The 16,964-nt window shown below is 27.8% G+C and overlaps 2 protein-coding genes across 3 annotated transcripts; both read left to right on the top strand.

The window, feature by feature from the left end:
• The first annotated feature begins 6,391 nt into the window (after nucleotides 1-6,391).
• On the top strand, nucleotides 6,392-8,353 carry LOC114168937. Its single transcript, XM_028053923.1, has 2 exons — nucleotides 6,392-6,707; nucleotides 8,325-8,353. The coding sequence occupies exons 1-2, from the start codon at nucleotides 6,392-6,394 to the stop codon at nucleotides 8,351-8,353; spliced, it is 345 nt and encodes a 114-aa protein (XP_027909724.1).
• A 3,748-nt stretch (nucleotides 8,354-12,101) lies between these two features.
• Nucleotides 12,102-16,699, top strand: LOC114168424 (50S ribosomal protein L9-like). 2 transcript variants are annotated; one of them, XM_028053220.1, is made up of 7 exons: nucleotides 12,102-12,427; nucleotides 13,225-13,317; nucleotides 14,143-14,327; nucleotides 14,413-14,547; nucleotides 14,879-14,995; nucleotides 15,303-15,407; nucleotides 16,336-16,699. In XM_028053220.1, exons 3-7 carry the CDS (start codon nucleotides 14,181-14,183, stop codon nucleotides 16,498-16,500), a joined length of 669 nt encoding a protein of 222 aa, XP_027909021.1. In that variant the 5' UTR covers nucleotides 12,102-12,427; nucleotides 13,225-13,317; nucleotides 14,143-14,180; the 3' UTR covers nucleotides 16,501-16,699. The 2 variants fall into 2 exon arrangements, with proteins under 2 accessions (XP_027909021.1, XP_027909023.1); XM_028053222.1 differs by having other exon boundaries at nucleotides 13,187-13,317.
• The last annotated feature ends 265 nt before the right edge of the window (nucleotides 16,700-16,964 follow it).

Below are 16,964 nucleotides of genomic sequence, written 5' to 3'. Positions count from 1 at the left end.
TCAAAAATGAAATGGGTGAATACGGTTTATGAATATCCTGTGTGATTTTGTATTAAAATTGTAATAACTTGCATTTCAAAATGAATAAAATTGTGTTCTTAGGGAGATGGTCTCATCATACAAATTACTAAATTCTCTGATTTTTTTTCTTAATTTTTTTATTAAATCATTGTTAAAAAATTGTTTTATTTTTAGATTAAATTATAAACTATTTCATTTTCGAATTTTATGAAAATGATATAAAACATATTCTCTGACAAACTACACAAACTACATCGGTCATACACCAACTGCTAAAAGCATTTTTTTTAAAATATTGGCTTATTTATTGCACCCAATTAGAATTGCTAATAAATTCATACATTTCAAATAAATAAATATATAAAATAAAAATAATATCTGTCTAATAATTTCTTTTAATAAAAGTCTCATATAGTTGAACCACTCTTTCCTCCCATTAACAATAGATAAAAGTTAGCCATTTATAATTTATTTGATGTATAATAATACAAATCGTAATCAGATATCAATTTATAATACAAAAAATCTCAATTAAGGGTCAAAATGTTGCATTCTTATAAACTGAAAAATTAAACTTAAAAATTACATGGTTGTCTTTTTAAGAGGTAAGAAGTGGTTGAGTGTTTTTCTGAAATAAAATTAAACAAAAACAAATAAGTAATAGATTTAAAAATAATAAATCCAACAAAATTAAACTATTTAATTGAATTAAGATAAAATATTATATTAAGCTGAACTCGGACTCAACAAGTTTTAAAATAGCTACTCAGACAAGTCATGCGTTAAAGATGACATCATATATAACAGTTGTATTTTTAAACGTGACTTTTTGTTTAACTTGAAATTGAGTTCACTTAAATATTAAATATATTAATGTTTTTTCTACGTGGAGAGAATCTACGTGCTTACCACACACATCCATGAATAAATGCATATATCAATGTTGATTCGACCATTGGAAAATAGACATTGTCTAGTTAATTTACTCTACATTTGCCAATAATAATCTTACAAAGTTGTTTTTATTGAAATGCTCGTACAAAAAGTTTATTGTCAATAATACTTTATAACTTTATTGTATTAATATTTCTTTATATATAGATATTTATTATAAAAAATATTTCTTTATATAGAGAATAAGACGTAGATAAAATATTATATTTTGTTCTTAGATTAAATTATAAATTATTTGTTCTTAAATTTTAGGTTTAAATCAGTCTCTATCTTATTTAAAAATCTCAATTAGGTCCTTAAAATAAAAAAAAAAAGACTCAAATCGTTAATGATGTCTAAATAATTAATAACAGTGTCATTAAACGTGGTTGTTATTTGTTTACTTGTAATGTTAATTGTGGTATAGACAAAATGCATTAGGTTAGGTTAAAATGCATGGTACTAGTTGGACTGCATTAGGTTAAAATTAAAGCATAGGTAAAAAATAAATTTAGGGTTTTGGTGATCGAAGGAGCAGAGAAGGAGATTTTGTCAGAATTGCGAGTACGCCAATGAGCAACCAAAGGAGTTGTTAGTAGTGAAGGTGAGTTTCATCATTGTGGGTGGGTTTTGGTGTGTTATTTTACTTCATTCGATATTTGTTGTCGTAGTTGGATTATGCAATTTTGTTTTGGGATGTGAATGTTCTATTGTTGGGTATGAATGAACTAAAGTTGTGGGTTTTGTTTTGGGTTTTTGAAGAGGTAAAGTTGTGATCTTCTGTTTCGTTTTGAAATTTGTAGAAGTTGTGGTACCCTATTTAGGTGTTTCAATGATAGAAATCATAAGTTGTTTATTATTTTGTGGGCACAATTTACAACAGTAAATATGTGTGTGTGTGTGTGTGTGTGTGTTGTGAGCGTTTTGAAGTGGTAGTCCACCATAGTGGAAGCTTTCTAAGTGATGATAATAGGAAATTGTATTTTGATGGGAAAAAACACAGTAGTTTTGTGACCCAGATGTGTGGAGTTATTTTGATATTGTAGGTAACTAGAAGAATTGGGACACATTCAAGTGAAAAAGCTACGATACTCTTTATGAGGATGGTTAGTGTTGGAAGATAGGTTGAAACTTTTTATTGATGACATGGGTGTTGTGCATATAGTTAACATAGTTAGGCTAAACGGTGTAGTGCATTTGTATATGGTACATAAAATGTCTAAACATTAGATAATGGACATGATTGAAGGGGTTCAGTTAGATGTTGATGGTCAACATGGGTTATAATATATATAAGGGGTGTTAAGTGGTGAAGGTGAGAATCAGTTCAAGGAGTGTCAGTTACAAGGTGATGGTGAACCTGGGTTAAACAATACACAAGAGGGTGTTGAATTTCAGTGTAATGGTGAAGGTGAGAAGCAATTATAGGAGGGTCAGGTGGAGGGTAATTGTGAGGGTGAAAAACATTTCAATTGTTTTTTTATCATTTTTCAAAAATGTGTATCAAATAGATATATTTGTTTTGTTTTTTAATTTTGTAGAAGTTATGGACCCCATTAAGGTGTTTTGGTGGTAGGAACCATAATTTTTTAATTATTTTGTGGGCATAACTTACAACAACATATATATATATATATATATATATATATATATATATATATCTCCACCTCAACACCTTTCAAGAGGTAAACCAAACATCAGGCATAAAGTTAAGGCTAGGAAGGGTTTTGTTATGACATTTATTCTATGATAACTTAGTTTGGTGTATTTAATTTAAGCATGTATTTCCTTTGTGCGTAAAGAGGGGATGTATTTTGAGGTGTTAATTTACGTCTACATCAAATTATCCAAGCACCTTTATTTTGATGTAATCATTAAGTAAAATTGTTAGACTGCCATTTTCTTTAGGCGAGCAATGAAATTTCACTCGGTGGACTAATATGTATCGCTTCTTCATATACACGAATTTATTTTTAGCTTTAACAAATTCCAAATACAATGTTTAAACAACCACTGCCACATTAGTTAAAAACATTACATTAAATACTTCAACATTTTACAATACAGTATGGGGTTTTCAACAATATTGATATTACAACTATATTAATTACGCACACAAGAAACATCATCTCTATTAACAAATTAAACCATTTTTCCAAAATAAAAATACACTTCTTTAATTTCTCAATTTTCATCCTTTCAACACCCATTTATTTTGTCCTCACCACAAATCCATCCATTTCTTCATTTTTGGTCCATGTTTTTCTTCAATTCCTTGTCCACTACACCATTGGAAATAATTACAGTCAACCAGTTCTTCACACCCAATTTGTTTGAGAAAACAACAAAATCTCACTCAAAATTTTGCTTGAATGAAAAAAAATATGTGCATTATGCTTCCATAGATCTTACCTTGAACTTTGGTCAACTGCAAAATTGTTTTACTTATTCTTAGGGGTTCTAGTAGTTCTCAATACTACATTCTCTCTCAATTAGCAACTGGGTTTTACGCCCAACCTCCTCACTCCACTACCATGAGAAGACATGATAGGTTGCATCCCCCATATGTTCAAGATGAATAAGAAATAGATTAAGACATACTTTAGTTGAACAATGAAGAACGGGGAAGACAACATCTTCTTTCGGGGAAGATAAGCTCTTCTTTCAAACCCTCCACATTTAAATCTTAGTAAAACTCATGAATCTCTTAAAACAGGTAGAGAGTTCATTAAACACGTTAACTACAATGAAATTTCAAACCAAATGACACATATTGCATACAATATTACAACTCATCAACATCAAACACTGATTCACAATAAATAATGAAAAGAACCTATTTGATACACTTTTTTATTTTTAAATAATTCAATTGAGACAACTTAAAATTTAAGGACTTAATTGAAATTTTAGAACAAACATAAATTGTCTAAAGGTTTAAACCTAAATTTTATTTGAGTGACTTGAAACATTTTTTTTCAACTTACATGTATTTTCCATGTGATAATCACTTGATATATTATCTGTTAAGGATATAATTTACATGATTATTTAAAAATTTAATGACAAATTAGTTTATAATTTATTTTAAATATAAAAAAAATTATAATAATTTTAAAAATATATATTTTATTTATTAAAAAATTACACTATCTGTTATTATGATAATATAACATCCTCTTATACTCCATTTTATAAGTTCATCTATTATTTTTGTGCTTTGACAATTGTTATTTTGTTGGATAAATTGCCTATTATCTACCAATAAAAAGTTTTTCGAGAATAATTGTCCCAATACATTGCATTCACAAATGCTTTCAAATATGACTTGTAATTTCTGTAATTTTTAGTTTTTAGAAATATATCAATTTCACCAAATTGATAAAAAGAAAAAAAAAAACCTACATTTCAAGGTCAACCATGTGATACACGCACAAAACTCTTACAATGCTTATTAACGACTCTTCATGTTCACATGTTTAATAAAAATTTCAATCGTATTCTTACCACTAACATATATCTTTATTTATTATAATTAAATTTATCATTGTAAACTTCAAATCTTGCTGTTATATCATGGATAACTCAATCTATATACTATGTTTTTAAATATAATTTTACCTTAATAATAACTACACTTTCAATCACTTATTCCTTGATTTTGCACAAATCACCAACCACATCTATATTGCATTGGAGTGTGTTAAATATATATCACATTATCGTGATCATATATTAAATTAAGAAAATAAAAGAATAACTTTGAGAGTTTTTTTTTCAAATTATAGAAAAATAAAAAATAAAAACTACTTTACAACATTACCTTCATAACTTTTAGACAAAAGTATTAATTTTCCATTTAAATTATACTTTCTTCCTTCCTCGCATTTTTTTTATACTCCATTTTGTTTATCGCATCATACATGAAATTTTCACCATTACCAAAATACTAAACTATATTTAAGTTTGTTTTATTTTTTGTTTTCCTACAACTTGATATCTTCCCGAGAGAGTAAAGTGGTTGAAACAATCAATGTCAAATCTGCATTGGTATCTGAACAAATTGAATTTTCGAACTTAATTCCACAGAAATTAACTTGTCTTTATTGTTGGGACCAAGATTGCTTTCAACCATATTAATTTTGGGAGGCTATAGTTTGGTCTTTTCTATCTACACCCCTTTTGTTTTCCAATTACCCCTTTCATAACGATAAGGTTTATGATCTTGCTCCAGTGACTTTATTTCACCTCTTAAGTGTTAAACAAACACGGGTTAAATATGTTTTTGATCTCTTAATTTGTAGTAAAATTTGGAATTAATTTTTTTTTTAAATTTTGAACCAATCTAGTCTTTCATCTATCGAAATACATAGATTTAGTTATTTTAACCAAATTTTGTTAAATTTATTTGACGTTTCAAACGCGTTTGATAATAGTAGTTGACTTAACATTAAAGCGAAAATGTTTTAAACAGTATAAAAAACTCAAATACAATATCGAAATGCGTTTGGAACATCAAATGAATTTAACAAAATTTGGTTAAAATGACTAAATTCACGCATTTTTAAAAATAAAAGACTAAATTTGTTTAAAATTTCGAAAATAGACTAATTATAAATTTCATTGAAAGTTAAAGGACCAAAAATATATTTAACCCTACAAATAATACAATATAACTTGGTATTTCAATAAGTTTTTATAGTTTGTGAACTTAGTAACATTCGATTTTAGTTCTATAAAACACATTTTAAGTCAATTATTGTGGTAACAAATTCCTTTTAAATTTACTCAAATAATATCGGAAGTCTCAGGTCATATCGACTTAAGATAATATAATTTTATAATATAATAGAATATAAATTTAATCTTATAAATTAATTTTGTAATTGAGTTAGGTTTAACATTTTTTTAGCATTTTTTTTTCTATCCTTTTCTTTCCTTTCAGCCGCCTGAAGCATAAACTGCTGCATGATTTCCCATTCACTTCAAACAAATGCTTTTCTTGCTATTCACTCTACAACAAACAAAAACCTAATAATAATAATAATATTTGTTGTTTCTCTTAGTATTAACGAAACGATGCCATGTTTCTCTCAGTATCAACTATCTATTTATCCGAGTTTGCAACTGTAAAGTAAAAAGACAATTATATCCCCATATTGATTATTTTCTCTCCTTGTAAACGAGCGCAACCAGAATCATTTGGGTAATTTCACGACACGTTCAATTCTATAGTACTGGCGTAGTTCCTCACGATATTGTTTTGAATTTGGAAGTGGCATTCTTAAAAAAAACGAAACAATCGAAGTTGTGTTTCTTTGTATTCCCACTTCTATATAAATGTTCACCAACTCATTGAACTGCATATAGGGGCAATTTTTGTAAGCATTGTTGCGACAGAATTGTGGGATTTCTCGTACAAATCAGAGAGAAAAAAATGGGAAGTGGCAGCACCTATTTGACACTGACAATGTTAGTGGTCGCAGGATGTTTGATGTGTAACACAAGAGAGGTTTCAGCACAATGTGGAGGAAGTGTGACAGATCTTATATCGCAGTGCCAACAGTATGTGCAGAAAACAGGACCAAAGATTAAACCTTCAGCAGCGTGTTGTGCAGTGCTGAAACAATTTAATGTGCCGTGTGCTTGCAAACTCATCACCAAAGAAGTTGCGAGCCTTGTGAGTATTCCAAAAGCTGTGTTCGTTGGACGCTCTTGTGGTTTGAGTCTTCCCCCAGGAATGCGTTGTGGAGGTAATTAATTAACATCAGTTTCCTTTTCTGCTTAAAATTATTTATGGTTAGCAAAATGATGTTTTATATAATAAACAACTAACGGAAGATTTTTGTGTTTTCTATATTATAAATGTTATAAATAAACAAAATAACATAAGATATTCTCGAGTCCATATTTTATAATGATTTTTTAAAGTTAAATATGTTTTTATCCCTTAATTTTCAGTGAATTTTGAAATTAGTTCATCTCGAAACTTTGGATCTATTTAGTCCTTCATCTTTTGAAATATATGGATTTAGTCATTTTAATTAAATTTTGTTGGATTTATTTGATGTTTTGTACGCATTTCAGGATTGTATTTAAGTTGTTTATACTGTTTGACACATTTTTGCTTTAATGTTGAGTCAAATACTATTATGAAACGTGCTTGAAATGTCAAATAAACTTAACAAAATTTGATTAAAATAACTAAATCCACATATTTCAGTATTTCAAAAGATGAAGAACTAAATTGGTCTAAATTTTCAAAATTGACTAATTTCAAAATTCACTGAGAGTTAAGGGACCAAAAACATATTTAACCCATTTTTGTATGATGTCCTATGTTGAGATTAAAAATATATCATATTAGTACTTTAAATATCTTTTTAAAATATATATATTTTAAAATGTTCAAATTGAAAAATTAGTAACAATCAGGATATTATAAAAATACAATAAAGAAATAGCAAAAAAAAAACTCAACAAAGACTCTAAATTCAGATATTCTCAAACTTTAATACTATTTAATTGAAATATTTTAAAAATAACAAATTATAGCCTTTCTAATATGTCAATATTATTGTTTAAATGTCAATTTCGTTCGCAAACATATTTAACCTACAATTTCTTTGAGTTTTGATAATGTGATAGTAAAGAGATAAAGGTTTTTCGAATCATTTCATAATATATATTAAAAAATTTGTGAGAATATAGTAAATATGTATATTTCTCTTTCATAAAAAAGTTGGATGGTTTAGAAATTAAATAACCATTTTTGTATTACTCTTAAGATTCATTTAGATGAATAACTATGAAATCTTTCTCAAAAAATTACACTTTATTAACCTCTCAATTATTGTTTTATTTTATAGTTCATTTACTTGCTTATTAGTTCTCAGTTTTTATTAACAAATTAAGCTATAAAAAATATAAAATATCGTCTTTTTCAAATTTTCCAAATATTTTTATAAACTTATGTCCTTTTTTAGTAGTACTTTTATTTCTTAAATTTATAATAATGATTCAATATCCTTACCCTATCTATTTTTAATTTAATATAGTCCATATATTTTTTTTTTTGAAAAAAAGGCAGTCACTTATATTAAATCAGTGTTATTATCATTTCTTTCATTTTGTTCTTAATATTAGACAACAAACATATAAAATTATTAATAGAGTTTATTAGTCTTTGAACAACATTAACTGAAATAACCAAAAAAAAAAATCATAGAGTCTTTTCAGAAAATATAAAAATCACATTGAATATAAAAGAAATAAATGATGAAAAAAATGTTACTAAATATTTATTTTTATAATAGTCAATAAATGAATGAAAATAAGGAAAAAATTGATGATATATGTTATTGTTTCAGCTATTGTAATCCCTCCAGCCATGAAGTGAATGAACATTTTCGCGATCTGCCAAATGGTTTAATAAGTGTCTCCTTCATGCAGTGGCAACCAAGAAGGAGTGTTTAAAATGTAATAAATAAATAAAGAATTATATTATTGCACAGCTTCAATGTTAACCATCTTTTCCTCCACTGGGTTAATAAAATTGGAATACTTTGATTCGTGGCTATCGTCAACCACTAAATGTGGGAGACATGGATCACTAGTTATCTAAGACATAAAAATTGTACAAAAATGGCTCTAGAGTACAACGTCTCATCAAATAATAATTTATAGTTAGTTTCTATTTATAATTTCTGTTATATAAACATTAGGATATAATTAATTTAAATAAAAGGTTTAATTCTTAATGTGTTTCTTTAATTTTATTTTAATTTTTAAAAAAGACTTATAATTCTTTTTTTCCAATTTAGTTCTTTAATTTTAAAAAATATATTTAATTTGTTATTTTCATTAGATGGATGTTAATGTTGTGTTTAATATTATGTGTCAATTTATAATTTTTTTAATTTTTTTTCATTATTACTATATTTTGAATTATAAATCTAAATTTTGTTATTACATTTTTATGGTATTTTGTAATTTCAAATTTCAAATTTAATCTTGGTCACCATATTTTTTAGATTTTAAATTTTGTGTTAACAATATAAAACTTAATTTTTAAATTTGTTAGTTATTTTTAACTTTAAATTTCTCATTGAATTGGTTAGTTATTATTTTTATATTCAATTAAATTGTTTATAATTTTTAATCTATGACATTGAAATTATTCTTAAACTATTATTTGATTGTATCACAATTATAAATGAAATATTAAATTCAGTAATTTATTATTTAGTTTATTAACAATTTTATTATTCAATTATTAATTTATTATTATGTTGTTGTACTATGATATTATCAGGTGTTTTAGAATTATCAACTTTGTTAGTAACCATTTTATGGTATATTGTAGGAATAATCAAAATACATGTACCAACGGAAATTCGGAGATAAAATTCGCTATAGATAAATAAATGATACTTGAGTATATCTATTTTTCACGATAGAAGTTATAGTTATTTTAATACATGTTATGTTTATAAATAGATTTAGTACTTGTATTATATAGACTAGCGTAAACACAGACGCTATCAGGACTATTGTGTGTACGCATTTTTTGAATTATATTAATAATTAATGATATTGTAATGTTAATAAACAAAATAAAAGTATATTTATAAAAAATAAAGTGAAATGTATGGAGAAAATATAAAAAAAATAACTGTTGATGAATAGTATGAGAAAAAAGAAGAAGGAGATAAGTAAATAATTTTATAAAAACTTGTAAAAATAACTGTTAATTTTTAAAGATTTAATAAATAATTAAATTATAAAGGGTAAAGTTAGAATTATGAAATGTGGACACAGAGAGAATCTCCTTTATATATAGTTATAGATTCACGGATACCTAAACTCGAATAAATTTAAATTTAAATTTAATTTATATTTTATTAAGTTAAATTTAATTAATTTTAAATTTTGTTAGATTAAATTTAATTAAATCTTAATTTATATTTAATTTTATTTTTTGTGTAATTTTATTTTTTAAATTTATAAGATATTTTTATTTAAAATATTTTTATAAGATACTTTTAATTAAAATATTTTTATAAGATATTTTTAAGTGAGTATCCAGTAAATAAACGGACGAATTACAAGTGAATTTTTTTATTACAGATAGATACTATCTGTCTTTGATCTGACTTGTTGCTATTCTTAATACATAGACTAAATAATATATATATATATATATATTATTTTCTGGGTCAAACTTTTATGGGTTTTATTTTTGAAATCTTTAAAAAAAATAATCGTATGATGCCACGTTGCTGATTGTGCATTGTTCTTGTAATGAATTTAATATATTGATGAATTGATATGTTTGTAATTATTTTGGTTTCAAATATTTGTAATAATTATTAAAATTTATATTTCGTTACTTTGTTAAATTATTTGTGTTGGATTGAATTAATTTATGAAACTAAATTATCAGCATAGATAGTTCGATAATTAATAAAAATAAAATACAATTACTAACTTTAAAATAAATAGTTTTGAAAAAGGTTGTTCTTGTTATTCTTAATAATGCTTCCTCACAAAATTAATAGTGCACAAAATAATAAAAAATCTATAGATCAATAGTCAAATGGACAACAATTAATAACAATACAACACCATTGCAAATAGTAAATAAATTTTGAATATGAATATCAATAAAAAAATAATGATTTAGAAAATAAATAATAATCAAATGAAGAAACACATGAAGCAACCAAAACATATAATTTTGAGACAGATAATTATTCAAGAGGATTCTCACAAAGTAAACAATATCCAAACTCAGGACTTTTTTTAAAAAAAGAAAGCATAATAAAAAAAACCATGAATTAATTAGATATATAGATCCATTTCTCGTCCAAATTTATCTTCTTCGAAAATTACCAAGTCACTCTCTATGAAGGGCACAAAATTGTTACTGACCTTTACCCCTCTTGATATTTTTTCTAGATACTAGCCATTTCTATTTTGCAACAGAAAATATAAAAAAAATTAAATATATTTGTAACAAATATTTTTAATATGTGTCACTTTATATTTATATTTTTATTTTTAACAGTAAGTATGTTTTTAGTCTTAAATTTTCACTTAATTTGAAATTGGTTCATGTTCAAAATTTTAATATATTTTGGTTCCCAATCTTAAAAATGGTTGAACATAATCATTCTAATCTAATTATGTTGATTTTTCTTAGATGTGTTGGATGTATTTCATGTTATTATTTGAGTTGTTTACATTCGCAGTTCAATATCGATAAAAAATGTGTTCAACATCTAAAAATATTTGTTAACATTAGATTAAAAGTAATATTTATTATTTTTAAAATTTAAAAACCAAAATATATTAAAATTTTGAACAAAGAAGAATTCAATATCGAGTCAAAATAAAAAAATTAAGGCTTAAATACTTTTTTTCGTCCTCATTCTCGCAGTGTTTGTTGCGGATGGTCCTCATTTTTACCAAATGTTTAAAATGGTCCTCATTTTCGTAGTGTTTATTGCGAGTGGTCCTCATTTTTACCAAATGTTTAAAATGATTATCATTTTCGCAATTCGTGTTTAATTTAGTCATTTTTTGTGACGCCGTTTAAATGTTTAAATTAGTAACAGGAAGAAGAAGATTGTAACAACACAAATTGGGAATAGAGGAAGAAGATTGCAGGAAGTGACCAACTATCCAACAATTCATTTTCAAAAAACCTAGTTCACTTCTTTATTCTCAAATATCTAATTACTACACAACACATGTATTAAATACACCCAGTACAATGTAATACAAATAGTGTCACCTAGTGTCACCTGTACAGTGTTCCGTTACTAATTTAAACGGCGTCACAAAAAAATACTAAATTAAACACAAATTGCGAAAATGAAGACCATTTTAAACATTTGGTAAAAATGAGGACCATCCGTAATAAACACTACGAAAATAAATACCATCCATTTTAAACATTTGATAACAATGAAGATCATCTGTATCAAACACTACGAAAATGAGGATGAAAAATGTATTTAAGCCAAAAACTAAAACCATAATTAACCATTTCTAATATATTAAAAAATTACTTAAAATGGAATTTTTACGCGAAATAAACCTTTCCACCAAATTATAACCCTGAAACAAACCTTTCCCCGATTTATAACCCGAAACTAAACCTTTCCCACCAACTTAGAACCCTACGCATCAGCACTGCCTCCCTCTCTTCACTCTCTTTTTCTTACATTTCTCAGAAGCTTAACTCTCTCTCCCTCTTGCGCTTCCCCAAACCCCCTTCCCTCGTCGTCTCCGCCACTGCGCTCGCCGAACCGGAAACCGAGGACCTCAAGAAGTTCGTCAAATCGTCGCTTCCGGTGTATTTGCCACGCAGACAATCATAGAAACCGGTCGCCGTAAGAGCGCCATGGCTCGCGTCGTTCTCCAGGAAGGAACCGGCAAATTCATCATCAATTACAGTGACGCCAAGGTCTCACCCCTTTTCTCCCTACTTTCTTTCTCTGTTTATTTCAAACTCTCACCCTACATTATCGGTTTCATTGATTTTGTCATCAATTGGAATTTGGAGTTGTGGTTTTTAATTTGCCGAAATGTGAATGGCATATATCTAAAGTGTGATTAGTTCATTAAGAGTTATAAATTGTAATTATATTTGAAGCTTGAGGTTAGGTCACATATCCTCCTTATTGGGTTTAAGGTTCAGAATCAACTGGTCCAGTCTTGTTGGTGTTGGAACAAACCCTTGAGTTGATTAAGCTCAGAAATTTTCTTGAGTTGATTTTAATGTGGGTTATAGCAAAACTTAGAAACATTTTCTTAAATGTTTTTGGTGTTGTTGAATTGTTTTTCAATCCGAATTTAGAATTTAGCATAGGTGATCAGTACAGAAGTACTACTTACATGGATCAGTATCTAAGTTTTGTCATAAAGTTCATTTTATCAGTAAATGTTTTGTACAAAAGTAGAAATGGAACACCTTAGGTATCTGTCACAGTGTGTTTGTTTGGTTGATGATTTGGGAAACCGTACCGTGCGATTAGAATATGTGTTGTTTACTATTCTTAGAATATGGACTGGAGATACAACTTAACAATATTTATCTGTCTTATTCTTATTCTTGATACAACAAACATATCTCGAGTCCATATATAAATAATTGTATCATATTTGTCCTAATGATCACTTAATTTATCGTTAAATAATAAAATCATCTTTGTTAATTTTGCAGGCATCTGAAGTAATTTGTTTCCTTTCTTTTACTTGCAGTGTATGGGTTGGAATAAATAAAGCCACAACTCAAAATTGCTCTTGCTTTAGTTATTAGATTGCTTTGGATTCAGAGAGCTCAATTTAGTTACGGTAAGTCTCCATTGATCTGAAACTATTAACAATTTGCTTTAGTTCATCTTAGTTGGTTGCCATCGAAACCCGACACTGAATCAGTGTCCTAATATTGGTCGCTTTATGAATTTCATGACACATGAATGCTACTGTTGCCACCAAAAATTATATAATTCTAGTTACATTCCACATGGCTAGGAAGAATTAGACTGGTGTATAGCAATATCTCCATGTTCCCGATGGATTTTCTTCTTGTTGGCAAAGTTTTGTGCTGTATTGTTGTTTATTTTTGCTTCCAATCTATGTTTGGGTCGAATGTGTAAACATGCTAGAGTTGGTCGGTGCTTTGTGTTAGGAGCGTTATATGTTCTTTTTGGATTTAATGAATATGCTTACTCACATGCCATATATATGATGAAATGCTTGAACATTTCAGAAATAAACTATAAACTAAGCTTTCATAATGTGTTGATGGGTGAATTTGTGATGCTCTAGTAACTATACCTGTTGGTTTTCTTGTTTGCATCTGAAGTAATTTAACAAAAACAAGTTTCAAAAAATAAAAAACAAAAGCATGGGACTTTTTTTGTTATTATTATCCTGTTGATAATGTTACCATATTTTTAGAACTGACAGGAAATCAAACCAGTGAGGCATCCAACTGTCTTTGGCTTATAGTTTGGTTCTTATAACATTAGTATTATGTGAAATATATAGCACGGGAAGATCCATTGCTATTGTTATTCTTAAGAAGGTCCAACCAAAGCGTTTAGTTTTGAAGAGATGATTTTTTTTGGTTTGAAACTGTCATATTGATAGTAATTTGTTTTTTGATGTTGACAGTGAGAAAAAGGTGACTGTGTATCTGAATCCAAATCTGAATGGGTTATCTTCAATTTGGCAGACATGGTGTTAGGCAGATCATTAGAACTAGAGATATCAGTTATGATAATGTTGTGGTAAACCCACTCCTGTTTGCTTCCCAAGGGCTTCGTTACAAGAGGAAGCTCCAAGTTATCCTTACAACTGTAAATATTTATCTTTAGTTGTGATGCTTGTTTAATGGGTTGCATTTAATTCAATTTTCTGGAAGTTTATATTTTCAATTTACAGGACATAGATAAGCTGGGAAAGGCAGGTGATACTGTCAAAGTTGCCCCTGGATATTTTCGCAACCACCTAATGCCCAAGCTCCTTGCTTTCCCTAACATCGATAAGTTTGCTTATCTTCTCAACGAGCAGCTCAAGGTTTTTTTTTTTTTTTTCATTAATCTCTGTTTTACTTACTTTTATATGCTACTTCCTGGTCAATGCCATTCATCATTAGATAAATTGATTTCCACTTACAATTTTATTTATTTTACTATGTTCTGGAATAAATTTTTAAATTCATGATATGATAATGCTGTAGATATCTGATCCTTAAGACAACTGTGTCCTTTACATTTCTTTCTCTGTTTATGTGAATGCGTGTGGTTCATGTTGTCAATATTCTGAGCTTGTCTTGGTGCATAGGCAGTCTACATAACTTTCTTCTCTGTATTCACCATTTGGCAGTTTGATGTTTTAAATGATTCAGATCTATCAACCAACTGAGGAAGAAAAACAAGAAGATCTCACTGTAGTTAAAGAGTCAAAGGAAGATATGATGAAAGAGTATGAAAGAGCTGCACTACGTCTTGATAAAGCTAAGCTGGTTTGTAGTCTACTCTTTAAAGCTTTTCATTGCTGTTTTAGACTATTTCTGCTATCCTTCTTGGTGAAATTAACTTCATTTTCTAGTAATATTTGCTGAGAATACAGATTAACTGCTCTTGCATTTTTTTTATGTATTACTGATTAAACCCTCAATTTAGACTATGTTTTGTGATGATACCAACGATTTTATTTGCTAAGTTTAAAAAATAGAAATGTATAGTTGATAATTTCATAGTATTTCATTTCAAAACTAGCAAGTTGATATTTAATTTTTTAGTATGGGCCTGGATGTGATGATCTAATAGGTCTTGCGGAGGTTAATTGATGTTCAAAAGGCCAAGTCACGTGAATCCAAAGCTGACCCCTTGGAGTTACGTTCTCCTGTGACAAAAGACAATCTTGTGGCTGAGGTAATATTTGTTCTTTTTCTTTGTAGTTCAAATGTTTTGTTGATATTAGCTATAAGTAAAAAGTTAAAAATAAGAGTATATTCTGTTAGAGTGTATACCCTTGTCAATATTCAGAATGTAATAGAGAATGATTGTTAGATAATGGGGATAAAATTTTATGATGTTATTATGGTATCTTAAAAATATTTTGGAATATCGACCACTTATGAATGGTTTTCACTTTTCATGATGTGTTTCCTTATTTAATTAGGATTTGAAGTCTGATATCAGTGTAAACAGGAATTAATACTGTCTTTTATTCATCAAATCAGTAGTTTTCTATTTTCTCTTTTCTTTCTTTACCTTCACTTAATTTTAACAACTAACTTTTTTATGTTTACCCTAATACTTATCTTGCCATGTTACTAAAACTACTGAGAGAGATTTACTTGTTCTTTTATCAATGAAATAGGGTTGGTTTAAGTATACAGGACAGAGTAATGTTAAAGAGAAAAGAAGGAAAAGTAATATGACAGTGTTGGAAATGATGAATTCTTCTGAAAATAATCTTTATTTGCCACATGAAGAAATTCTATGAAAATAATTCTTATTTGCAACTCAAATGTCAAATAGCTATGCACAGATCTTGCTGGTCGTTGTCTCTAACATCCTTCCTTCTCAAACTGAAGGAATCCAAGTTTGTCCTAGGTGTTAGTATTTCTTTTTGCAAACCATATTTAATTTAATTAAGCATTAGTGTCTTATCACAAAAAATTAGGATCTATTTCAAAGAAAATCACATTTATATCAAATGTCTGAAATTACCAAAATTACCAAAATGTATGCCAAATGTTTTCATTCCTACGAGGGTACGCTTCTTTCTTCCTTTTACTTCTTTTTTCTTCATTCTTTCTCTGCTACTGACTTTTATATATCGTTCTAATTTAAGGTGGCGAGACAACTTTGCGTGAACATTGCACCCGATAACCTGCATCTTCCATTACCTTTATCGACATTGGGAGAATATGAGGTGCCTCTGCGATTACCAAAATCCATTCCCCTGCCAGAGGGCAAGGTTAACTGGAGTTTGCAAGTTAAAATCAGGAGTAAATAAATTTCTTTCTTGTGGAATTCCAGTTCACAGGGGATGTGGAATTATCGTTTTCTGCTGATAATCATCAAATTGAACCCGGGGATTAAAAGATTTTGACGTGCTTTGATTTATGGAAAACAGAAATGTCTTTTCAATATTCTGTACTGAGTGAAATCTCATGTTATTTGACATTCCTTTACACAGTTATCTCGTTGTCAAATCTTTATCAGAATTTCAATTGATTTTTTGTTTATCTATCAGTTTAAAAAAAATCTAATTTTACGTCAATATTTAAAATATATTAATTTTTTTAATAAAGAAAACTAATAAGAGATGTGAATTCCTGTACCAACACTATTTTCCTAGTCTGCTACAAAATAATTATCAGATAACAAAATGAAATCATTATTAATGTCATTGATTAATTCCAAGATTTCGATTTCATGAACGGAGTGGTAAGCGATAGTTACCATAAAATCTAACCC

The sequence above is a fragment of the Vigna unguiculata genome, chromosome 11 (assembly GCF_004118075.2).
Source record: "Vigna unguiculata cultivar IT97K-499-35 chromosome 11, ASM411807v1, whole genome shotgun sequence".
Lineage (NCBI taxonomy): Eukaryota > Viridiplantae > Streptophyta > Magnoliopsida > Fabales > Fabaceae > Vigna > Vigna unguiculata.
The sequence above is the reverse complement of the archived record's forward strand: the minus strand, read 5'-3'. Positions and strand labels throughout refer to the sequence as shown.

Coding starts and splice junctions, on each gene's coding strand:
- LOC114168937 (XM_028053923.1), top strand. CDS start 6,392: ATGGGAAGTGGCAGCACCTATTTGACACTGACAATGTTAGTGGTCGCA. Junction 6,708..8,324: donor CCCAGGAATGCGTTGTGGAG/GTAATTAATTAA, acceptor TTATTGTTTCAG/CTATTGTAATCCCTCCAGCC.
- LOC114168424 (XM_028053220.1), top strand. CDS start 14,181: ATGGGTTATCTTCAATTTGGCAGACATGGTGTTAGGCAGATCATTAGA. Junction 14,328..14,412: donor TCCAAGTTATCCTTACAACT/GTAAATATTTAT, acceptor TTCAATTTACAG/GACATAGATAAGCTGGGAAA. Junction 15,408..16,335: donor AAGACAATCTTGTGGCTGAG/GTAATATTTGTT, acceptor TTCTAATTTAAG/GTGGCGAGACAACTTTGCGT.